General features: G+C 35.5%; 2 protein-coding genes across 7 annotated transcripts in view; one reads left to right on the top strand and one right to left on the bottom strand.

The window, feature by feature from the left end:
• Positions 1-712: 712 nt before the first annotated feature.
• LOC138706336 (dynein regulatory complex subunit 3-like) lies at positions 713-26,354 on the bottom strand. Its single transcript, XM_069835482.1, has 9 exons — positions 25,946-26,354; positions 22,832-23,115; positions 16,662-16,837; positions 13,730-13,936; positions 11,333-11,473; positions 9,417-9,633; positions 6,064-6,252; positions 3,372-3,511; positions 713-1,241 (listed from the first exon to the last, which is right to left on the bottom strand). The coding sequence occupies exons 1-9, from the start codon at positions 26,103-26,105 to the stop codon at positions 914-916; spliced, it is 1,842 nt and encodes a 613-aa protein (XP_069691583.1). The 5' UTR covers positions 26,106-26,354; the 3' UTR covers positions 713-913.
• Positions 26,351-26,472, top strand: part of LOC138706339 (TOM1-like protein 2) — a 63,777-nt gene continuing 63,655 nt past the window's right edge. For 4 of the 6 annotated variants that reach the window (XM_069835524.1, XM_069835507.1, XM_069835533.1 and 1 more), the window contains exon 1: positions 26,352-26,472. In XM_069835524.1, coding sequence (XP_069691625.1) covers positions 26,421-26,472 — 52 coding nt within the window. In that variant the 5' untranslated portion in view covers positions 26,352-26,420. The other 2 variants (XM_069835516.1, XM_069835496.1) reach the window with 1 other exon arrangement.

The raw sequence follows: 26,472 nt of genomic DNA, 5'->3' as shown, positions 1-26,472 counted from the left end.
TAAAGATAACAGTAGTAATATTTAGCAAAATTGTTCCATTTCATTGGTTAGGGATGTGTTATATAGTAATACAACAGTATCATCTTTATTACAGTATACACTGTTTTGTAATTAATATTATAATACGAAGAGAAAATTCATGTTTATTAATCTACTGTAAAGTCCTGTTTTTTTCGGTGGTTTTCTCCTGATTTTCGTAAGTAGGTCATGGCAACACTGCCGGGGAACAGTGCTGCTATGAGGTTTCATCAACTGGAATATTCGATCCATTATTTATTGAGACAGGCCGGAAATGCAGTGACTGTTAAATTTCTAAAAATATTTCTTTGTTTACTTAACAAAATAAAGAACGACAATAAAAAAAAGAAGCTCTGATTGAGATTCTGGCTGACAGTATTCCTATTATTAGGCAGTGTATCTCACTTGACGATATGTATCAAAGGAAGAACAATAATTGTTGGTATGCATCTGAAGTCTGATTAGTGAGGTTCAGACCTGTCTTCGAACCACTGCCTGCTGGATCACATCCTATGGCTGCTTACACTGCCTGCCCAATCAACGCTTATGCGCAAGTAGCTGCTAGGTGGCAGTTAGTGAATTTGCATATACTGATAATGTTAATAGCGGTGAGCACTGCCTGCCATCTAGCGGCAAAATAACTTTAATTGAGCAAGCAGTTTACGCAGCTATAGGATGCGATCCAGCAGGCAATGCTTCGAACAGTTGACTAAACAACAACAAAAAAAGACAATAATTTATTAAAAAACGTTTAATTTTTCAGGTTTATAGATATTCATTAATGTGAAAACTGTTTCGAGTGATACTAGATTGTGAGCAGAAAGTTCTCTCCTAAATTATCACAAATATACAAAGTAGATTTTAGAATGTGCACTCATATGGCTTTCAGATACTACTAATCTTCTGTTGCTTCATTTTCATCTTTGCCGTTTTCTTTTGATTCTGCAACTGTGGCTTCGGCTTCACTTTTTGAGTCTTCAGCATTGGCTGCTGTCATACTGTGACTTTTCCTTTCTGTTATGGAAACTTCTCCTTCATCTTCTACTCCTTCGTTTTCTTTTTCTTCTTCTTCTTCTTCTTGATCAAAGATAATTTCTGAGATTTCATCTGGAGGTGGCAAAGCAGCTAGTGTTAAATTGTGAAGATCTTCAAATTCTTCCCTTTGGATGTCCAGGAAGTGATTTATCTCTATTATTAATTTCCGAGAGTATTCAATTCTTTCTCTGCAAAAATTAATGGTGCTGTATGAGTTGTATGTAATTTTTCATTATATGGGTATTTTACAGCAATATGCCTGAAATGAGTTTTGTAGATGTAGTGGGAAAGATAAGGATGCGTGATAAACCATCTGTATGCTCACATTAGACATTAGTAACAAATCCAGAAATCTATATTGGGCAGGAACCAGGTGCAGTGGAAAAAGTGTACCTTGGATGTAGGAAATAAAAGGGTAAATTTACATCAATTTAAAAACTATTGTAAGCTTCACTGAAAGTCAGTTTGTTTCTTATTATCATGGACCAGTAATAATTCTGAATACTGTCAGTGACAAAATAGTCCTCTCTGGAAAAATTTCTTTGATCACACTGAGTTTTAACTACCTCCGTGTGTGTGTGCTTGCGTACTTGTTTCTTTCTTTTTTTTTTTTTCTTCAAATTAGCATACTTTCATTAATTTTGCTTCAGTAAACTTATATTTTACATGGAAGATGAGAAAGTCTCAAATATACAGTCATCCCCTAACCTATGAGGTTCTATGTATTCATACTTATATCCATTTTGTGAGCAAGTTTGCAACAGTTTCAATTTGTTAAGATGTTTAAAAAATTGTGAAGACGGTACTAACAATGCCAATGTTCAAAGTTCACATGTCATTCTACATTATATTTACAGTATTACATTACATTATTCTACATTATGATTGTTTGGCCAAACACCTGCATAGAATTGGATTATATCAATCCCCTAACTGTCCATTGTGCAACTCAAACCAAGAAATGGATTCGGAACACCTCAAAATCTGTGCTTCAGTGACTGGTCATGATAATATCTTTGAAAAATATTGGAGTGCAAGAGGTCAAATGACTTTATTGTCAAACGCCTGGCATTAGAAAGCAACAACAACATTATATTTACATTATTCCACTTCCAAAGCATCTTCAGATTTAATAATCCAATTGCTGATGAGGAATCCATGTTGGTTTAATGTACAAGTCATCAATCAAGCAAGCATTTTCGTTTACTAGCTACTACGGAGTTGATTGCTATGCACTATGTAGCTTTGGATCATGACTTCTGACGTCACATCCGGCTTTTTTAGACAACTATCTAGTTCACTTCAGCTGAAAATGTAGCTTTGAGACACGGCCTAACTAGAATACAGCAAGTCTTTAAATTTATCTTTTAGAGCTGATGTGGCCTCTATCAGGCCTGGAGCATAAATAATTTTTATAAGTTAAAGTACAACACAATAAGTTACATATGCATTACTATAATAAAGCAGGTATGTGAACTTATCTTTAGAGATGATGTGAGTTCTACCAGGGCCCAAGGTAAAAGACAGCTGGTGTAGGGGCAATACAACATAGGAAAACTTATGTAAAGATTAATGACGTAATAGTAGGTATTTAGAAGGGGAGGGAAGGAAAAATGGGGAACCAATGCGAAAGGATACCAGGATACTGTTACAAATTTCGAAGATAGCAATGATTACAGGGTGAAGGGAGAAAACATGTGACTTTGTCACACAATTACTGTTCCGAAAATATATATATATATATTTTTTTTTTTTTGGGAGAGGTACATAGAGTCTATATTGTTTCATTTGACAGTATTTCTTACATAAGGAAATTGTGAGAGTTGGTTAAAGTGAACTGCTACTTTGTCTTATTTATTTATTCACTTATTCATTCATTCCCTCATTCTATTCACTCACTCTACTCAACTCAACTTATTTATTTATTTATTTCAAATAATGAAATTCCCTCCTTTTTACTAAAAAAATGGTGTATTTCAAGTGCATCATTCCTTAGATAAATTTGCTCTTAGATATTGAATGTAAACAATATTAGTTTAGGAGAATTCACTGTAAACATACGACAAATGGACACATCATGCACAAAATTACTTTTTCCTAACAGCAGCAAAATAATACATTATTTCGATAATTTTATAAGAAGAGGGTAAGCAATAACATTTTTAGAATAAATAATATGTAATTCCATGTAATTCTTTCCTAAAACCAGATTAAGCTCTGTATATTTAATTTTTAGTAAAAATTGTGCTTTTTCACATAATATCCCCCTCCAATATATTGACTGTTATTACTTATTACAGTATAATCAATAGACTTACTTATCAATTTCTTCACAGTAATTTTGGACCCATTCGCGTGTTCTGGATGTCAACTGATCTTCTCGATTATCAATAACTTGCAGATGAAGATCATGAGATTGGGTTGTAGCACTATTCAGTGACTCCTTATCAGTCATAATCTGAAAGGAACATAAAATGAATGTCAGTATAATTATTTTTACACTTCCAAATTTAAGTTTATATTCCAGAATGGAGAAATCTTATGTGTCAATGTAGTACAGAGGGTTATTTCTGATCTCTGGAAACGACTTTGAATGACGTCATGTGTGTCAGGAGTCACACTACAGCTGAATTGCGGCAAGAGGTGACAAACCAGTAGTGAGTGATCTCATAGTCAGAGTGCACGGTGTCTTACAGCAGCAATGCCCAAGAAAATCGAGCCTTTTTGGGAGGGGTACATAACGATTCTTTCTGCTGCCAAGTATAGTTAAGTGAAAACCATAGGAACCTGCAAAAAAACGTGGTTTCGTTTTTTCCAAGAAGGGTATTTTCTGTGTACTTAATAAGACTTGCAAAGCTCGGATGAGATTGATTCCAGAGGGGAGAATGCACGCATATCCATCCCCCACCACAAGCCGCACCCCCTGAGATTATAGGTACAAATTAATCTCATATTTAGTAAACAATAAACTTGTTCATTTTAAATCACTTTCACACGCTCAGTATGTTGTTGTTTTCTAATGCCAGGCGTTTGACAATAAAGGCATTTGACCTCTTGCACTCTAATATTTTTCAAAGATATTGTAATGTCAGCCACTGAAGCACAGATTTTGAGGTGTTCCGAGTTTGAGTTGCACAATGGGCAGTTAGGGGACTGATATATATATATATATATATATATATATATATACCAATTCTATGCAGGTGTTTGGCCAAACAATCATGGCCTGTTGCCAATCTAAATGCAGCTACAGACGATTTTTGTGGTAAATCGGGAATTAACTGTGGATCATGATGCAGAGAGTTCCATTTTTTCCCTTGTGATTGTGTTATCAAATTTTGTTTGTTGAAGTCTAAGTATGTAGATTTAATAAATCTTTTCACAGAGTAATACGTAGATTTAGTAACAGGTCTGTAAGTAGCAGTGCTGCCCTTCTTTGCTAGTGTATCCGCATTCTCGTTTCCCAGGATTCCACAATGGATGGTATCCATTGGAATACAATTCTTTTATTGAGTGATATTAATTGAGAGAGCATTTTAGTTATTTCTGCTGTTTGAGATGAAGGTGTGTGTTTAGAGACTATTGATAGAATAGCTGCTTTGGAGTCTGACAATATAACTGCATTCTTAAATTTATGGATGTGGCATAGAAGATTCCTGAGACTTTCACTTATTGCAATGATTTCTCCATCAAAACTTGTTGTTCCATATCCAAGAGATCTATAAAGTGAGAAGAGACAGCACATAACACCTGCACTGGCACCTTGTTCTCTGGAGATCAAGGATCCGTCAGTGTATAAATGAAGCCAGTTTTGTGGAGGGTACCTAATATTAATTGTCTCGAAAGACAACTGTTTCATTATTTCAGTGTTTACTTCTGATTTCAGTATTTCTTCTGTTAAATTTAGATTATACTATATTATTATCTGAGAGTATATTGGCTAGTTCAGTCTTCTTGGCTGATGTTATACCACAGCATTCCATTGTAAGATGTTTAGTTGATTCTGTACCATTAAAGTAGTCCCCGCCCAGAGATCCGATTGGGGGACTATTTTACCTCCGGATAATTTTACCTTAATGGTACTCATTTCATATTGGATTTCTGCTATATCAATATAGATTACTGCTTAACATGTACCAAAACATTTTACAGGCCAACACAAAAGAAACAATGTAGGCTTACACTTCATAGTATGGATCCTGCTCCCCAATGGCTACTGTATTTGCTGTTATAGAGAGTTTTGACATTGACAACAGTTACGGTAAAGTGTGAAAGATGAATGCTAAAGTGACTTAACTGCAGAGTCTCTCGATTTGGGCCCAAAAATCCAACTTCGTGTCCTATAAAGTTTAGTTCAATAAACACAAAATTATGAACCCGTATTAAATTCTAGAAAAGAAAATAATGATGTATCTATTTTGAATTATAACAATATGTCGGAGGGACTTGACCCCTCTGATTCCTAAGGACCAGCTGCCCCTGTGCCTTAGATTTATTAGAATTTGAACCAGTGTGTCTTACAATAGACATTTACCACTATGTAAAGAAATTTAGGGAGGGAGAGAGGGAGGGGGATATAGGGAGAGGGGTGGGATGATAGAGGGAGAGGGGTGAGAGAGGGGGGGAGAGAGAGAGAGCTTTTTTCCTCTTATGTTGTGTAACTGATTTTGATTATTGTAATTTTCTACTTTATTTTATATATTATGTAACCGATCTTGACTATTGTAATTTTCTACTATATTTTATGTAATTTCTAAGGTATTTTCTTTTGTGTTGTTTTGTAATATAATTTCGTATTTCATGTATATTATTGAAACCTGGTTGAGTGGAAGAGAAGGCCTAATGGCCTTAACTCTGCCAGGCAAAATAAAACAACTACTACTGCTACTGCTGCTGCTGCCGCTGCTACCACTACCACTACCGCTACCGCTACTACCACTACCACTACCACTACCACTACCACTACCACTACCACTACCACTACTACTACTAAGAACATAATATACGTACTATTTTCAGGTCTGAAGGTACAGGATGTGTTGAAATATTTAAATTAGTAAGATATGCATTAGCGACCTCTGATATTTCTTCATTATAGTTGGTTTGTAGATTTCGAATCTGGACAAATAAAGATTGTGCTGCTTCAATGAAGTTCGACACAAGTTCATTCAAGTTCCGCTCAAAATTTCCACCAATTTCCTGTAATTGAAAAGTTTAAAATTAAAAACAGTTTTCATGCATTGTTGAAAGCTAATCCAACGAGAGTTGAGCTCCTACAAGTGTGTGAGTGAGACAGAGAGTAAAGAAAAATACCAAGCCATCATTAACAGCCAGTAATAGTTCCAAGCTTTACACACAATTCCATGATAATTCCACAATGTTGCATGCTTTCTTTCTTAAAATTTTCGTGTGGTTTTCTATAGCTTTAATCTACTGCTCTTCCATTTTTTCTTTAGAATTTTTTTGTGGTGCCTAAGCTTCACCTGCTTTTGAGTTAATCCTGGCAGGCATTTTCACTAGGAAAGTTATTAACCTTTAGGAGCCATGCGTCTATTATAGTGGCCAGCTAATATTATGGTCATGAAGTGATATAATATGTTATAAATTGTATGCTATACAGGGTCTTTAAAAAATACGGGGCATAATTTCAGGTATGTATTTCCCACATGTAGACAATCAAAATAGTTCATTACAACATGTGTCCGGAAATGCTTTATTTCCGAGTTATGGCCTTCACAACATTGAAATTCACCGGAACGTTTTTCTTTCCGCAGGTCGTTGCCGTCAAAGGAGACATTAAGAGGGCACTCTGACAGTTCATTCCGAGGCGAAGGTTACATTCAGTGCTATGTAGGCGTTAGACTATGCGACATGTATTCAAATCAAGAGCTGGCAGAGATACACTTCATGTACGGTAAGGCGGACAGCAATGCTGTGCTGGCTCATCGTTTGTACCAGGAGAGGTACCCACAGCGACAATGTCCAGATCGGAAGACATTTGTATGTCTCCATTACCGTCTGTGCGAGTATGGAAAATTTAACTGTCCTGGTTTGGGAAGGGGACGATCAAGATCTACAACTCCAGAAGTACAGGAGGAGATTCTGGAGGCTGTGAACATGACTCCTTCTATCAGCACACGAAGGGTAGCGTTGCAAGTCAATGTTCCTCATACGACTGTCTGGAGACTGTTGAAAGAGTATCAATTGTATCCTTATCATTTGCAACGTGTACAGGCCCTGTCACCAGCAGATTACCCTGCACGAGTTAGGTTCTGTCAGTGGTTCTTGCAGTAGTGTGTTAATGAGACATCGATGTGAGGTCTGTATTCAAGCAGGAGGTGGACATTTTGAACATCTTCTGTAATGACAACGACCTGCGGAAAGAAAAACGTTCCGGTGAATTTCAATGTTATGAAGGCCATAACTCTGGAAATGAAGCATTTCCGGATACATGTAATGAACTATTTTGATTGTCTACATGTGGGAAATACATACCTGAAATTATGCCCCGTATTTTTGAAACACCCTGTATATAAAATACGTTGATATTGTTTAATTTTAGATAACATTAAGGACATTGCACTTGATTAAAACAATTTTTTTTGTAATATTTTTTTTTCTTAAAAGAGCAAAATCATTTCGACTGCAGTCAACTGAAACCCTGTCAGCTTCCATGCATACCATTACACCGATTGCTTTACATGGGCCCTCCCCATCCTTTATCACAGGCTCAATTGACTGCAGTGGCCAGGATACGAACCTGCGATCTTAGGCACAATATGGTGGCCGAACATATCTTATGCACCTTAAACCACTTGGCTAACGAATCCAACACGAATTTACCCGATTATGCAGGTATACGAACCCGTGGTTAAGAGTTAGGCATTTGCGTGCAATAGTGACATAAATAAGGGTTAATAATGAATGTAAGTGATGCTATGTACATATTCATCTTTAGGGACGAGGAAAGCTCAGTAAAGACGATTCGCTTTGGTTTTCCGTAAGTTGCATTGCTGAGGTATCCAAAAAGTCTAACAATCAGTTTACTTAAAACAGAAACAAGAAAGAAACCTCAGGCAATGTCGGGAACTTTTTTAAGCTAGTAATATTAAATTGCCAATGTCTGGTCTTCAGACCCTCATCAGTGATGGCAGAGATACAGGATCGTTGACCAAAACTAATACCTTTCAGTATTGAAAACATTCCTCGAACCTAGAGAAAAGTTTTAAACACTTTGTTGAAAGCAACTGCATTCAGTTTAGATATTAGATTTCACTTTTATGGAGGACAAAAAGACTTTTACATTCAATCTTGTTTTAAATTTTTAATAACAATGTACGTGATATTCATATTATATTATGGAAGTTAGTATGATGTACTATATTATTATTATTATTATTATTATTATTATTATTATTATTATTATTATTTTGCCTAGTAAAATATGTTTAGATTCAAAACTATTAGAAAGGATAAATTATTATTTTACATATCTCGGATACACATTATCTTTTTTCGATGAAGTAGACATTTCACAGAAAATTTCTAAATAAACCAAAACAATGGGAATAATTAACAACATTATGAAACCTTCCCTAGTACAAAGGCATACTCGAATTCGTCTTTACAAGACCTTGACAAGACCTGTACTTTGTTACGGCAGTGAGGCATGGACATTGAGGAAGAAAGACGAAAGCAGAATAACGGCTAATGAAATGAAATTTATGAGATATACAGTGGGATATACGAAATGGGATCACAAATGCAATGAAGATGTAATGGAAGAATTACAACTAGAACCTATAATTAATCACGTAAAACATTATCAGAACAACTGGATAAATCATCTGCATCACATGCGTAGAGATAGAATCCCAAAAATCATGCTCCACTATCGTCCAAACGGGAAGAGATCTCTCGGTCGTCCAAAGAAGCGCTGGATTGAAAATTCAACTGTGAGATCGTAACAGGCCATTTGGCCTAATACTTGAAAGGAAGAAGAAGAAGATTATTATTATTATTATTATTATTATTATTATTATTATTACTGAACATTAATTTGTTCACATATAAAATAATAACTGGTATGTTGTTTACTTTATTGTAGCATGCATTGAAACCTTGTCCATCTACATGGTACAACTTGCTTGCTCATTCACTCACACAGAACACTTACTGGTACTAGTGGTACTACAATTAATTAATAGGGTACACCTCATCCACTTAACATATTTATTCTTCTGGCTTTTTTTTTAAGTGTTGTGTATAGCAATATACTACTACTACTACTACCACTGAAGCTACCACCACCACCACCACCATGACTACTGCTGCTGCTGCTACTGCTACTTTCATATATTTACCTCTATTTGTTCATAAACGGCAAGTTCTTTAGCCATAAGAATGTACCACAAAGATTTACATTCTTGATTAAACTCATCAGCCAGTCTCTGGAGCTTGGTTATATATTCTCCCCTATTGGCACTTTGATCAGTATCTACACTCTCTTCTACAGTTTGCAGAATTTTGCGAATCTTCAAAAATAATTTTGTTTTCTTCTCAAGGAACTCTTCTATTTTCCTGAGTAAAGAGAAGATTAAAGTAACTTAACATGACAAATTCTTTAATGAAAAAAAAAAAAAAAAATGAAAAAAAAAAAAGATTAGGCTATATTTTTTGCTTGTTCAAAAACTCATTGGTCAGCCTTTCTTTGTTTCTTCTTATTTTCCAGTGTTCTTCATCAGAGATTATATCATGACCATGGACAGTGCACTTGTATCCCACTTTACTGAATATAGTACCTACAGGGTGAATGAAAAGTCTGAAACCATATAGGTCTAAATATCTTCCATATACTTGATTTTAGATTAAGGGAAGAAATAGGTGAAATTACTAAATCTTACAGTTTTCATTTTTTTTTCTCAAAGACCAAGGACACCAGAATAAAATTATGTGACACGTTTCCTTATTAAGATGAAATAAAATTAAAATAAAATAAATAAAAATAAATTAAATAAAATAAAAATGAAATAAAATGAAATAAAATATATTAATTAATTAATTAATATATAAATGGTTCCACACGTCTAAAATTAAAGAAAATCACGTTGAAAAAAATTCCTGCCATTTATTTCATCTTAATAAGGAAACGTGTCACATAATTTTATTCTGGTGTCCTTGGTCTTTGAGAAAAAAAATTAAAACTGCAAGATTTAGTAATTTCACCTGTTCGTTCCCTTAATATAGGTTTCACCAGTATTTGTAAGACCAAATGCTCTACCAGTGACACATTCGATTCTAGCTCTCACCTATCTCAAAAGCCGCCATTTTGGATGCAACTTTGAAATTTTAAATGGAAAGGGGTCCATGTAGGTACTCAAAATCATGTGAAATTTTCTGTAAAAAAAACAATGGAGCAATCTGTTTTGAGATATCTATAATCGTTTTCAAGTTATTTAAAGATAACTGTCATAATGACACAAACATTAGTTACTGCATCTACAAATATTTTGTAACATGGTACAGTACTAAGGAGGCTTTGGAAACGGTATCTTTATGCAATTCTAGTAATTAAGTTTTCCTGCTTTACTGTTTGGTTAACCTGTGACAGTTTCAGTGCATTGTTGTGACTATTTGAAGCTTTTCTATAACAAATCTCTTGATTTTCGTGATGGCATTATCGAAAGAGAAAAGAATTGATATCATTCCTCATTCTGGTGAGTTAAGCCACAGAAATGTCGCAGCAGACTGGGAGGAAAATACCCGAAGAGAAGAAGAACACGGGAGCCAGGGGACTGTTAAAAATTAGGGCAAATAAGGGAGATCCCGGGAAATACAGGAGAGTTACCAACCCTATATAAAACACACCAAAAAAAAAAATGATAGGCTAAATTCGCCAATGTCAGTGGCTGAAACTACAAAGAAAAGTCAAGTGAAAAAATATGGCTTACAATCTTCAATTTGGCATATAATGTAACTTGTTAAATGAGATTTTCATAATTTCTATTTTTATTTAACTTCTCGTGGAATTATTCTAATAATACTTCTACCATTTTCACTAATACCATCACCACTACTATTACTACTACCACCAACACCACCACCACCACCACCACCACCACCACAATCACAACCATCACCATCACCATCATCTCCATGACTAGTACTGCTACCACAAAGAATAAAATTACCACAACTAGCATCACTATCCACATATATTTCTACATTATTATTATTATTATCATCATTATTTTTTCAATCAGACGTGACTCTTACTTACTGTTGACTAAAAACTCTGGTTTCTTCTTTTGCAGCATTCACACAATTAAAAAACTGTCGTATTTCTTCCTGTCGAATATTATGTTGCTCCAAACCAATCTTAAAAATCTGTTGTATAACAAGTACAGTTTCATCATAAAATCTGAGTAAAATTAAGTTAAGAATGTTTATCTATAGAGTTCAACTGGCTACAAACTGGATTGTACGAAGTTCAATCTTGGGTGGTGCCATGATTTTTCCTGTTGCTAAAACTTTCATAATGGTTCCGTGTTTCATTCAACCTTCTGTGAAAATGAGCACTGGAGCTTTTCCGAGGGTAAAAGGCGGACAGAGCATGGTGCTGACCACACCACCTGATTCTAATGTCAAGGTCAGGGAAGTATATAGTCCTATTTCTATGCCCTCCATGCATCTTCATGGCAGGTAAAGGGGAGAGTTTAGTTGAGTTGCCAGTCATCCCAGATTTTAAGGGACAGTTCTGTATTTAAGAGATATTTCGAGTTCTCCTTGGAATTCATTTACAAGATGTCGATTGCCACACATCTTGAAACTTGCCCTTAATTCAGAAATGCCTACTAACGTAAATACTTTACTAAGGCCTACAATAACAATGTTATCAAATTTCTCGAAGTCCCTATCTTTATCTCCAAAAACAGTTTAAATTTTTATTTAAATCTATTCCTAAAAATATTAGCTATTGCTTATACAATATATAAACCTACTTTTGATATCATAAGCAGTTTGGTATTAACATAGACATTCGTGCTGTTATCTGTGGCATAGAGTGGCTTCCGAAGCAGGAGAAGCAACCAAGATGAAGTTAGTACTTAAAATTAATTAAAATAAGGATATAATTTGTTTAATTTTACATCAGTAACAATTAAGAATCCTAGATGTTTAAATAAGATGAAAGTAATACTCTGCTAACAGTCTTACCTTATCATTTATAATGCAATATAGGCCTATTATTTTTAAAAGTTAGATACCAGTACTCTAGTGTCACTTATTATGTTATAAATATCCATTACACTATCCATCGAAACGCATAAATCAATTTCCTTATAATTTAAGTTACAAATATAGTTAGGATATCAGATGATAGATGGCATTAAGATATAGGTATGGATCGTATGTAGAGACTAAGAGGAAGGCAGAAAATAGGAAAGATTGGGGAATGCTGGGTTTGCAGTGAAAGACCTGCCCTTGGGTAGAACACTATGTATGTAGTATGTGTGTGTGTATGTGTGTGTGTATGTATGTATGTATGTATGTATGTATGTAATGTATGTATGTATGTACAACTTAAGTAAATGCAATATAATAGCAGTATAGCTCTTAAGTTGACTGAGCATATTGGGAATTAAATCAAACACACTATAAAATGCTTCATATAAAACAATTTTTATCTCGAAAAGAAAGCAAAAACGATCAAAATTGTATTAAACTTTTTTGTTTCAAATATCTCATAGAATAGCCTCCTGAAATTAATGATATTACTTACTGTTCACCTTATACTGGGTGTTCACTTCAAAGTGTGTCATGACGTCACTGTTGTGAGTCAGCGATTTGAAACGAGTTTCAGCTTTTATGTCAGAGTTACCTATTATTCAAGGCGTTCAATCTGAACTTGAGAACATGTACGGTATAACTTGAATGTCATAGCAACAGATGGCAGTGTGTACGGTCTGTATGCTACCATAACCTCTTTCGAACTGTGTTTTGTGCCGGCAAGTCGTACGCAGGGTATTTGTTATCATCGGTTGTGTACTGCAACATTCCACAACACAAATCAAATGCTGCGTGTCCATGTTGACCGCCCAAGTTAATGTCAACAAATACGTAAGTAATCATCCACATCCCTACAGTAAGAAAAAAACTCACCTCAGTACGTGTTTCCAAACAGTTCACATTCCTGCCACTACCGGCATTACGGTACGTATCGGTAAGTACTCTTCTGAATGAACGCCGTACTTGCCAGGTCTGGCACATAGGTAAATACACATTTGCGGAAATGTAGGAAGATTGAATTCTCTAGGCTCATCGTCTAGCCACATGACGACATACAGCGAGCCATGACACATTTTGAACTGAACACGCAGTATACCATGAAAAGAGATTGCTACCACCACCTATGATGTCCCAAGAAGAGAAGCAGGTGTACATTTCCACATAACCACTAGTCATGAAATGGACCATAGTAATTTAAAACTGTCCAGCACTGTCTTCTGCAAACATGTGAGACCATTATTAGGTAGTAATAATGAAACACTACTAAATTCAGTAATTTCAGCTATTTATATCACATGTTTTTTCGCCTGAATAATATGCAAACAGTAAATGACTGAGTTACATTATAAATAATAAAAGAAAGATTACAACACATAAACATGAAGGATACTTGTGATAAACTTCCTGAGCTGCATCTCCCATTGCCAAGAAAGCTTTTCCATCATCATTTTCAAACATAGCAAGAAATAATTGATCTCCATCTAAATTCTCTATAAATGCTTCTGTCTGTGATTTCAACTCCTCAGCCCTCGCTTCTTGTTCCTCTTTAGCATGTCTCTCTTTTTCTTCAGCATCTTCCAGTTTTTCCAACACACTTCTGAAATAGAAGCATCATGTGAAAGCATAGATAGAGTTCGTTCAGTGCCGGATGATAGCATTTCTAGTATTTGTTTATTACTGACAAGAGATGACAAATATCATCTCGCTATCACCAATTCCATCGACACTAAATAACCTCGTAGTTGATACAGCATCGTTAAATAACCAAGTAAAAAAAAAACAAAACAAAAAATTTCTATTATCTCAACGATTCTGTCGGTAAATTGGTCTACACAACTTGTTTCATATGGGTGAATGACGAGAAGTCAAGTACCTGCCATCGGTGAAAGAAAAGTTCCATCAGTAATATCCATGCTATTAGCATCGAGTGTGGAAATGAATTGCCAAACGTTTCCATCATTCAATGCTGGAGATTGGCTTGATTACTGAAGGGAAAGAGTTTTCATGTGGTAAACAGAGTTTCATAATTATGGACAATAGTGAAATCTTCATTGGCCTCAACATCGTATCCAGCAAGAAAACATAATAAAGGTTACATGAGGAACAAAGCTCTTTGTCTTGCTTCTCTTGCTATAAAGTTAAATTTATGTTGTCCGAATAAACAATCTTGTAAAAAGCCATAAAACATAATTTTATTCTGAGTTAAAAACTAAGTAACTCTTGATTTATATATATATATATATATATATATAGAAAGGGGATGCTCTAGGAATACTTTGAACACTACATACAAAATGTTTATACAGCCAGTGCTGACATACTGCGGAGAAATTTTAATTACTTCACCTTTCATAAACGACATGGAATATGTTCAAAACCAAGCTCTCAGACTCATTACTGGTGGAATCAAAACAACTCCAATAGATTCTATGAGATTCCTCACTAATATTAACAGCATCAAAATGACAATAGAAGAAAAAGCACTGATTCAATATGAAAAACTTATCAGATTATCAGGAAACAATTGGCATTCATACAGTCCTCTCTGTAGATTGAAAACTCAAAAAAGTTTCATATCCATTGTTCAAGAATTAAAACAGAAAATCAATATCCCGAATTTAAAAGAAAACTTACAAATTAAACCAAACCCTTTAACTCTATTAAATACAGAATATAATCTAAATTTAACACAAGAAATACTGAAATCAGAAGTAAACACTGAAATACTAAAACAATTGTCTTTAGAGACAATATTAGGTACCCTCCACAAAACTGGCTTCATTTATACATTGACGGATCCTTGATCTCCAGAGAACAAGATGCCGGTGCAGGTGTTATGTGCTGTCTCTTCTCACTTTATAGATCTCTTGGGTATGGAACAACAAGTTTTGATGGAGAAATCATTGTAATAAGTGAAAGTCTCAGGAATCTTCTATGCCACATCAATAAATTTAAGAAGGCAGTTATATTGTCAGATTCCAAAGCAGCTATTCTATCAATAGTCTCTAAACACACACCTTCATCTCAAACAGAAGAAATAACTAAAATGCCCTCTCAATTAATATAACTCAATAAAAGAATTGTATTCCAATGGATACCATCCCACTGTGGAATCCTGGGAAACGAGAATGCGGATGCTTTAGCAAAGAAGGGCAGCACTGCTACTTACACACCTGTTACTAAATCTACGTATTACTCTGTGAAAAGATTTATTAAATCTACATACTTAGACTTCAACAAACAAAATTTGATAACACAATCTCAAGGGAAAAAAATGGAACTCTCTGCATCATAATCCACAGTTAATTCCCGATTTACCACGAAAATCGTCTATAGCTGCATTTAGATTGGCAACAGGCCATGATTGTTTGGCCAAACACCTGCATAGAATTGGAATATATCAGTCCCCTAACTGCCCATTGTGCAACTCAAACCAAGAAATGGATTCGGAACACCTCAAAATCTGTGCTTCAGTGGCTGGCCATGATAATATCTTTGAAAAATATTGGAGTGCAAGAGGTCAAATGACTTTATTGTCAAACGCCTGGCATTAGAAAACAACATCATATATATATATATATATATATATACCTCTTTGTATCTGTAGTTGTGAGCTTCTTCCTCATTCGTGCACACTCTCACAATTTGTACACTATACATATATATCAGGCGCCATGATCTCATCATTTTGACTACACAGTACAAGACATAATTAATTTTACATACAAATTTGTGGTACCGGTACGATGACCCATGGCACCGCTCGTGTTTTTAAAACAGAATTTATTTTAAGTCTGAATTTTATGAAATTTTGACATGCTATAGCACGTAAGCCTGTATGAAAGAACTGCAACAATTTATCCTCTAAATTAAATGCCAGGCTTCCATCTGACGAGCCACCACTGATGTTTAATACCATTCCAAAGAATATTGTTGAGAGATGCGACTATACAATCGTATTAATAACAATCCATGGCATGCTATGATGGCCGAGATCGACCAATAGCAACTGGCTTCATGCCTCAGCAGAGGTGAACGATCATCCAACCAGAATGGGGATAATATGTGATCAGCACGATGATACCATCAGCTGTTATAGCTAGTTTTAAAATCCAGATTTCGCTACCTATCATAGCTATTCAATTTCATTACGATGCTGGTTGGGCACTGGTCCCATACACTAGCCGAAATTTCATGAGAAAATTCCTTCCTTATGTGGACTCGAACCAGCGCACATTCTGTAAGTAAGTCCAGGCGTGATGCCTTAGATCACATTACGGCACGAGACCATCATATTACAGTAATAATAATTTTATACCAACCTGTGGTTTGTTTTTGCAGCCACTCGCTCCAAATCTGTAATAATTCGATATTCATAATACGTCAGTTTTGGCAAGAAAGCACAAATATATTCTCGGAAATCACCCTCTTGCGTTTCACAAGGATTTCCTGCCATGTTCAATGAGCGTAGCTGAGGAAACTGACGCAGGTAAATCACCTAATAAGAAACAAAACATTATTCTCTAACTACTACTGCTACCTACTGCATGTAAACTTATGTTACCGGTATAGTGTTAATTCGTTCTGAAAATAAAACCTAGCTATACATAATAAACATTTTTCTTTCAAATTTAACTTTGAACGAAATTATGTATTATAATATCATCCTTTAACACTATCACTGCTTCTGATTGAGGTTCTGGCTGATATGTACATCTATTATCAGGCAGTACATCTCCTTGACGATATGTATCGTATTGTTTGTATGCATCTGGAGTCTGACTAGTGTAATATGTAGCTCATCGGCTATGTATGCAATAGAGAGGGACAAGAACTGGCCACTCTACCCCATTATCTCCTGGCCTAGTTGCCTCATAAGTGATGCCATATTGGTTCAGAACTGTCTTCGGACAGTTGACTAATCAACAACACTATCACATTGATTTAATGTAATAAAACATGATTAAATGTTATATTTTTATAGTCTAAACTGTAACAGAAAAGCTTAATGAATGCTTTGAAGTTTATTAAACAACAACTCCTATGTTTGATGGGACTCCATGATTGTCTACCGATTTTGATATTGAAATAACTAATAGTTGGATGCTTTTAAATGCCAGTGAATGTACAGATATGGAATTAAAATTTGAAGCGAGTCTTGATGGGAGTTCTCCTGTATGTAGGCAATAATTTCGCACGACTGTCTATAAGTAGCATATACAAGATGGAGTGGAACCAATTACATTAATTCACAGATGTAATAGATGCAGTCCATGCGAACAAGTTTGATACATCCAATAGTTTTGATAGTATGCAAGCTTGAATAGATTTCTTCATGGCCTGGCCTCTGGAGGTTTTCCATTTCCACGCCATATTATCAGCAAATCTTATGCACTTTATTCGTCTTGAGTTTACGTCCGCAATATTTTACCATGGAAAGATACATCATTGCATGTTTGCAGTTTTTCTTGGGAAAGATAAAAGCAGTAGCTTCCCATTGCTTTGTGTTCTCATCTTAAAAGATCCCAGGAGGCTCCAGCGTGGAGATTATACATACTAGGTTCAAAAAGTTCCCGGAATTTGCTAGCATCATAGAAACAACGTACCTTAAACACTATTCTACAGCATTCCCTTCAAAATAGTTGCCTTCCGCAACAACACACTTTTGCCAACGCGTGTAGAGTTCCTGGAAGCAGGCCTGGAAGCCATTTTGTGAAACCCGTCTTAGTGCTCTCGTCGCGTTTGCGATAACCTCTTCAGCATTGAATCTCCGTCATTTCAGATGACTTTTCAGACGGGGAAACAGAAAGTAATCAGGTGGTGAGAGATCAGGAGAGTATGGTGGGTGATCCAAAGCAGTTATGTTGTGCCTGGCAAGAAAATTCTTTACAATAATTGCGCGATGAGCAGGTGCATTGTCATGCATAAGGAACCAGTTGTTTTCTACCCACTTTTCTGGACGTTTCCTTCTCACTGCGTCCCAGAGGCGACGGAGGGTTTCTACGTACAATTCTTTCGTTACAGTACGACCTTCTGGAATGAACTCATGGTGCATGAGACCCTGAGAGTCGAAGAAAACTTCCAAAATAACTTTGCTTTAAGTGTGCTTAAATGCGACAGGCTCATGTCAGTAGATTTACTGGCATATGAAAGAACTCCTGCGTGACAAAATTCCGGCACATCCGGCGATGCTGATATAACCTCTGCAGTTGCGAGCGTCGTTAAATAAAACATAACATTTAAAATAACTTTGCCTTTGGAAGTGTCCCTAGGAAATTTTTGCTTCCGAGGAGATGTTTTCGATTTCCACTCAGATGACTGTCGTTTAGGGACTGGGTCGTACAAGTAGCACCAGTTTCATTTTGTTTAAGAAATCACCATCTTCATCAGCCATACTGATCATGTCCCCAGCAAAACACAGAACTTGATGTTTGTACTTTGCTCTGTGGACATAATTACAAAATGCGACGAACAAACAAAACACTATGATAAACAATTGCCTACAACTCAAAACCAATAATTGCCATTATCAGCAAACTTTAAGGAAATGACATCATGAATGTTACCAACAAAACAAATGTATAATATCCCTTGTTATATATTAATACGAAAAATGGTAGTAAAATTCCGGGAACTTTTTGAACCTAGTAGTATAATAGTTATGAAAATGGTGCTAACAAGGGCGAGGTGTATGATAATCTACTAACACAGCATAAAGTTATTTGTTCTTATGCATTTTATGTCCTTTGTTCAGCATATTCATTGAATTTGGTTGAACAACTTGCAGCAGAATCTTGTAAAGAAACTTGTTACTTTTTTTAATTATTTCAGCCATTGTAAAAGTTTTCTACTGCTTCACATCACCATTGGGAAATATTACAAAAACATTTAACAGTCCTTGGGAATGTTGAAGTGAAAGCATTACTTCAGGCTAGGTTGCCGGCTAGAAATGATACATGTTTTTGCTCATGCAAAGACTTGAAAAATATATGGCCAAAAAATGAAGCATCGGTTTGTTGAGTCGACTCCAGAAGCGAGAACCTGCTGCTTTGGCAAGAGTTTGAAGAGAAGTCTAAAAAGTTGCGAAATCGTAAGTAACAAGTTACAGGCTGTTTAAATGATTTAAATTATATGATTCTTAGCACATACATATATTAAAAATGCTAACATGTTTGACTATTTTGAAATAAAGACTATGGAAAAATCAAATTTCACTGAATATAACTACAGTAAAACCTCGATGAGATGCGCCCGATTATTACGCTATCCCATGTAATACGATTTTTTCTGTCCGGTCCCTGCACATTTCATATATAACGCCTTTATAAAATACCCCGTTTGTTGCGCTCAAGTCCCGCATAATACGCTGTTTGTGTGGAATATTTTCGATGTAATTTTCAGCATTGTACTGTAACAGCAATGAAACATCTTGATTATTGAACTCACTGGTGCCATTAACCTGAAAAGTATTGGTATTCGACCCTTTACCTGCGCGTTTAAACCTTCATACTTCATACCTTAATATACCCCAGCCTCTTGTTACACTCTCTTCTTCGACTCTTTATCTGTGTGCTTAAAGCCTACATATAATTACAATACCTCACCCTCTTGCTAACCCTCTATCTCAAACAGCATTCCTCTCTCTGCCATAATAAAATTCTGGAAATTTTTGCTGGGCAGTTTGTTGTCCTTTACTGTATTGAAGTATCTGTGAATGTCATTACAATGAGTGTTAAATGAAAAGTGCTTTCTGTGTCAGAAAAATTGGAAATCTTACGAAGTACGATGAGAACAGTACTCTTACTCAGAAACAACTCTCTGATTCATTAGGAATCCCATCATCGATATTAAGAATGATAATAAAAAACCGCCACTCAATCATTACAGTTGCGACGTCGTCGGGAAGATATAATCGCAGGAAACTGAAGTGTGGTAAACATGAGGACTTGGAGAACACGCACACGGCAAACAACTGTAAATGACTTTTTTTCCGAAAGAATTAAGTACAGTACATATTGTAAATGTCTTTGACGTACAGTACAGTATTTACATAATGGAGTAATACTATATTACCTTTCATGAATCATGTATTTCAATAAAGAAAAATGCTAATAGATACTGTATATAAGTCAAAATTAGTATACCCGCCTAATACACGGTCCTGGTTAATACGCGGTTTACACCTGGTCCCTTGAACAGCGTCTTATCGGGGTTTTGCTTACTTACTTACTTACTTACTTACTGGCTTTTAAGGAACCCGGAGGTTCATTGCCGCCCTCACATAAGCCCGCCATTGGTCCCTATCCTGAGCAAGATTAATCCAGTCTCTACCATCATATCCTACCTCCCTCAAATCCATTTTAATATTATCTTCCCATCTACGTCTCGGCCTCCCCAAAGGTCTTTTTCCCTCCAGCCTCCAAACTAACACTCTATATGCATTTCTGGATTCGCCCATACGTGCTACATGTCCTGCCCATCTCAAACGTCTGGATTTTATGTTCCTAATTATGTCAGGTGAAGTATACAATGCGTGCAGTTCTGCGTTGTGTAACTTTCTCCATTCTCCTGTAATCTCCTTATCAGGGTTTTACTGCAGTAAAAGCATCCAAAGAAAAGAAAACCAATTTATGACAAATATCCAGAATGTTAATGGAGTGAAAATTGATCTAAAAGAACAATTTAGAGCGTGAACTTACTTGGCAATGCTGTATCATCTACTTAGTGAACTGGTTAAATGTAGACAAGCTTATAATCATTTAATGGGCAATTTTTTGCTTTCCAATACTTTGAGAGACCTGATCCCTCATCATGCAGCTTCAGTAGCTCTATTCCGTTATCTCGTTACAATACTGATTTTGATGTCTTTAGATGAAGAATGTTTTCATCCATTTTGAATCTTGCGTACCCACTACTTTTAACACTTGAATATAAGTAATTGATTAACATCGAAGAAATCATCCAAATCACAGACATCTTAACAAAGCAAACCTATTTCACACACAACAACAAATACTACACCCAAATAGAAGGATTGCCAATGGGATCATCCATATCTAGCATACTAGCAGAGATATTTTTACACAACATAGAACAAACATACATACTCAACAATGAACACAACAAATATGCAGACAACATAATACACTGGCACAGATACGTAGACGACATACTCATACTATACAAAGGAAACAAACGACAGATACACAAACTACACCAATACATAAACAAAATACACCCAAAACTTCAATACACACTGGAACTTGAAAACAACAACTCCATAAATTTCCTAGACATCACCATAACAAAAATTGACAACAAACACACCTTCAAAATATACAGAAAACCAACCACCATCACCACACACATACACAACACATCTAACCACCTCATACAACACAAACATGCTGCATTCAGGACAATGGTACACAGATTACTCAACATACCCATGAGCCAACAACACTACAATGAAGAAGTGAACACAATCAAATACATAGCACAAGAAAACGGATACAATCCAAACATAATAGACAACATCATAAGACAAAACAAAAACTTTATAAAAACACATAAACACGCAAAACACAACACAAACACAAGAAATACATCACACTAACATATGAAAACAAAAGCACACATAAGATCGCATCTTCATTCAGAAAGCAGAAATACAACATAGCATACAGAACAGAAAACACACTACAAAGACATCTCAACACACAAAAAACACAAACAAATAAATACGACCACACAGGTGTATACAAACTTACATGTAATAGTTGCGACAAGTTCTACATTGGACAGACAGGCACATCATTCCAAACACGCTACAAAGAACACATTAAAGCAATAACCAGAGGACACAATACATCCACATACGCCGATCACATAACCAATGCTAACCACACATACAATAACATAAATGTGGACATGGAAATGCTACACATACAACCCAAGAACCAAAAACTCAACACACTAGAACAATACGAAATATATAAACACACTAAAACACACCCCGATCAAATTCTCAACACACAGATCAATTTCAGTACACACACACACACACACACACTATTTGACTCCACTATTCAACAATCAAACGCACCCACATAACAGGCAGAGAAGTTCGAGATGACGCCGAGATGTAGTAGGCTCTGAGGATGGTGTGATGAAACACCGAAACAGCTGTAAGCCGCACAGACTTACATAATTAACACAAGTAAGTCCGCTAGTTAATCAGTTACTTAGTGTTTTCATCTTTGCAGCCACCTACTTACTGTATAAGATTCTCATAAAAAATATACATATGACATATGTTCCATGTTTTGAGAAAAGAGCTTAAAAATCTTAAAATTACCACAACAAAATGAATAATTATTTTACAAACTGCACTGAATACACAGAAACAGCCAGAATGTTTCTTTAAGTCGACACTACTATACTACTGTACTACATAAGACAAAAACAAAATGAATAAATATGTTTTACTTACATCCTCACGATCTTCAATATTATTATTTCCAACACTGAAAATCATAAGATTAACTAGAGTCTCCATATTCTGCAACTTCTCTATTCTGTTTTCAAATAATGTTAATACTTCAAGTTTGACGAGTACTTCCAGATTCTCAATACTTTCAATGTTGTTGAAAGATAAATCAAGTTCCTTTAAATTCACTAAAGCACTTAAACCTTCGATCTTCTCTATAATGTTATTGTCAATATGTAGTTTTACTAACGACGTCATCATCCACAAATGGTCTATCTTCAAGATATCTGAAGCAATATAAAGACATAAATTTAATTGTATTTAGAATAGCATTAATATGTTGTAAGTACTGTCAACTGGGGTGACTTTGTGTCATTTTCAGTATCTTTTTCTCTTTAAAACATTTTTATTGTGTGAAAAGTAGTTTTGTAAATTTTAGAATGTTATTCTCCAACTGTTCAGCGTCTAATGAATAATTTAAAGCCATTTTTCAAAGTTACTGAAATTTCCTACGTCCACATATTTATTTCCAAAAAAATTGGACAATCTTACCTCATGTCGAATCTCAAAAACCATTGAATAAACCTTTACAGGAAATAGTGAAACAATGTCACCCTTGTATTACCATAGAAAAATGAATCTCAATAAACAATGATAATTTCTATGTATAAAAAAGTCATCATTTTCAGTAGGTGATGGATATAAACTAGGCGAATAATATAATTTCATGAAAATTTCTATTATTTGCAGTAGTAATCACTCAATTCTAGGACTGAAAAACAGTTGTTCCTCTTCACCGATACAGGTCTCGGAGGAGCAATTTTCCTCAAAATGCTCTCCCATTCGTATTGCTGAGATGCCAGCTCTTACTTTCTTCATATTTTGTGCAACCTCAACATTAATTCAGGGTGATCACGGAAAAAATCTTTTGATCCAATCAGAGGCTGGGGTGAAGTCTGGAGATAGAATGGATTTCTGATGCTGATATAGGAAGGGCACTGGGCCTCTGAGACTTATCAGACTTTTCGTATGCGGATGGAACTTGGCTCTATCAGAGGATTAGATAGGATGGGATGGTCCACCTGTCAGCGTCGGATTCATGAATGCCACCTGGTGCACCTGTCGGACTTGGACAATCATCGAATATAAGTAGAGTTTCGATTATCCAAGTTAATGTGGATCAAGACTACCTCGGAGAAGGAAAAACTCGGATAAAAAGGTATGGTTACTGAAAAACTGTGTTTTGATTACAAATTATACAATACATACAAGTTACATTTAAAAAGCAGCTAACATGCAATACTGTACTGTACAATGAAGAAGAGTGGCTAAACGCGAGTCCTCAAACAATTGAATCATTTGGTGCTAATGGACACACGATCGTTATTGACAGTAATTTTTTTTTTTTTTTGGGTCAGGCTCGGATAACACGGAACCTCGATTAATCGAAAGCAGATACAATGAGAGTTGAATCACAAAAAAATATCTACAAAACCGGATGTCGTCATATATGGCAGCTACAAAAAAAAGAAAAAGTAAAAAGTGATAGTGCATCTCCTTGCTTTAACCTGCAGTGAATTGGAAAAATATCCGACAGAAACTGACCTATACGGACTCTGCTGTACATTTCATCGAGACATATTTTAATTAATCGAATTAGTTTCTTGGGAATACCAAATTCAATAAGAGTATAATATAAAATTTCTCTCTTAACTGAGTCATATGCCTTATTTAAATCTATGAATAACTGATGTAGGCCTACTGTACTCTTGTACTCCCATTTTTTCTCCAATATCTGTCGAATACAAAAACTCTGATCAGTAGTCGATCTATTACACCTAAAACCACACTGATGATCCCCAATAATTTCATCTATATATGGAGTTAATCTTCTCAGAAGAATATTGGACAAAATTTTGTATGACGTCAACAAAAGTGATATTACTCGAAAGTTACTACAGTTAGTCTTGTCTCCCTTCTTAAAGATAGGTACAATTATGGACTTCTTGCATTATTCTGACACATTTTTTTTCCCCAAATAGCAAGTGCAAGCTTATCAATTTCGCTAGATAATTCGCTTTCACCTCTTGTATTAATTCTGCTGTAATTTGATCGATACCTGGAGACTTGTACTTTTTCAGATTTTCTATCGCAATTTCGACTTCAGAAAGTGTGGGTTCGGGCATAAATAGCTCGGTAGTTTGCATTTGAATTTCGTCCCGAACATTTATAGGCCTATTTGGCCTATGTACACTAGTCGCCTAGAATCTGAAAGCATAGCGGCCGTTAGCTTCGTGCGCATGAGCGAGCATATACTGTAGTACTGCTTTTACCCACCGCGTGACGTCACTCATGCTTGTAGATCCCAGGCGGGAAGTGTACATTTAGTAGTTGCTCAAAATAGTTTTCACATACATTTTTTCAATATTCATTTTGTATACTGGTACATGAATTTAAATTATTGATAGAGTCAGAAATTAAGATCCTTTTTCTAGTTTTCAAATGTCTTGGAATTTTTCATTAACACTGTAGAAATTAGAAATTTAGGATTTGTGGACTACTCTCTTAACTGACGAATCAAGATTCCATTTAAACTTCACCTTATGGAAAGGAAAGTACCGGTACCTATAAAGGACTGGAGTTGAGCATTCTCATGATGTGAAGGAAACAGGCTGTCAATGTGCTTCTGTTCACACGTGATGTTTAGTATCGGTACCGGTATGGTTAAAAAAAAAAGGTGTTAAAAGGTATTCCTTCAGAAGCCTTGAAAATACGGAGGCATGAAGGTACAGATTCTATGCTTTCACGATCTCTGTAATGAGATGGTATGGTTAGCACCACGATCAGATTGCCTTTAACTTCAGAAAAAGAAAAAAAATAAAACAGTTATAAATTTGACAGGAGGCTGAGTGGATCCCTGAGGCTGTTCTGGAAGTTTTGACAGTGAGAAAAATTTCATCAGATTGAATCTAGTACCTTCTAATGCACAGCCTGTATACACATACACAGATAGGGCTAATATAATATAAAGTTCACACATAATCTGTGTATAAAATAACTGAAATAAAGGAATTTCCAATTTATATTATAATTTTAAATCATTTTGAATTAACTAACTTAAAAACTCAAGTCTGAGACTTGTGACCTCTTCAAGTACAATTCCTTCCTCCGCGGCCAACCTTCCTGCTTCTCCTATCGGTCTTTCCTTTTCCAATGTTTGCATTATCATTGCTGTGTCAATGACACCTGGTTCTAAATCTTGGTGTATGATACTCATTGTACCGTAATTGTTTTCTAATCATAAGTTGTAATAGATTCTGATAATGTTAAAGCTGTGAATATCCTAATTTTCTATAGCTTTCTTCAATCAATAAAATTGAATCTATTAAATTCCTTGTAAATAACTCTCTTTGAAATCTCGAATTAATGAAGCACGAACTTGCTATGATATCCATATGTTTGGCGTTATTGGTCTTTATTGGTTGCTATGACAACGACTCCCAACGAATTTGCGAATGACTTGTCGTCGTCCGAAGTTGTCTTTGGGTTTGAGGGTGTGTTGCATCACATGATTGTCATTTGTCAGTAAAACATGTCGTTCTTTGGTGGAAATCCGTTTGCTTCGCCCGTGGGGCAAAGAATAG

This window comes from Periplaneta americana, chromosome 1, assembly GCF_040183065.1.
Source record: "Periplaneta americana isolate PAMFEO1 chromosome 1, P.americana_PAMFEO1_priV1, whole genome shotgun sequence".
Lineage (NCBI taxonomy): Eukaryota > Metazoa > Arthropoda > Insecta > Blattodea > Blattidae > Periplaneta > Periplaneta americana.
This window is presented reverse-complemented; position numbering and strand designations above follow the sequence as displayed.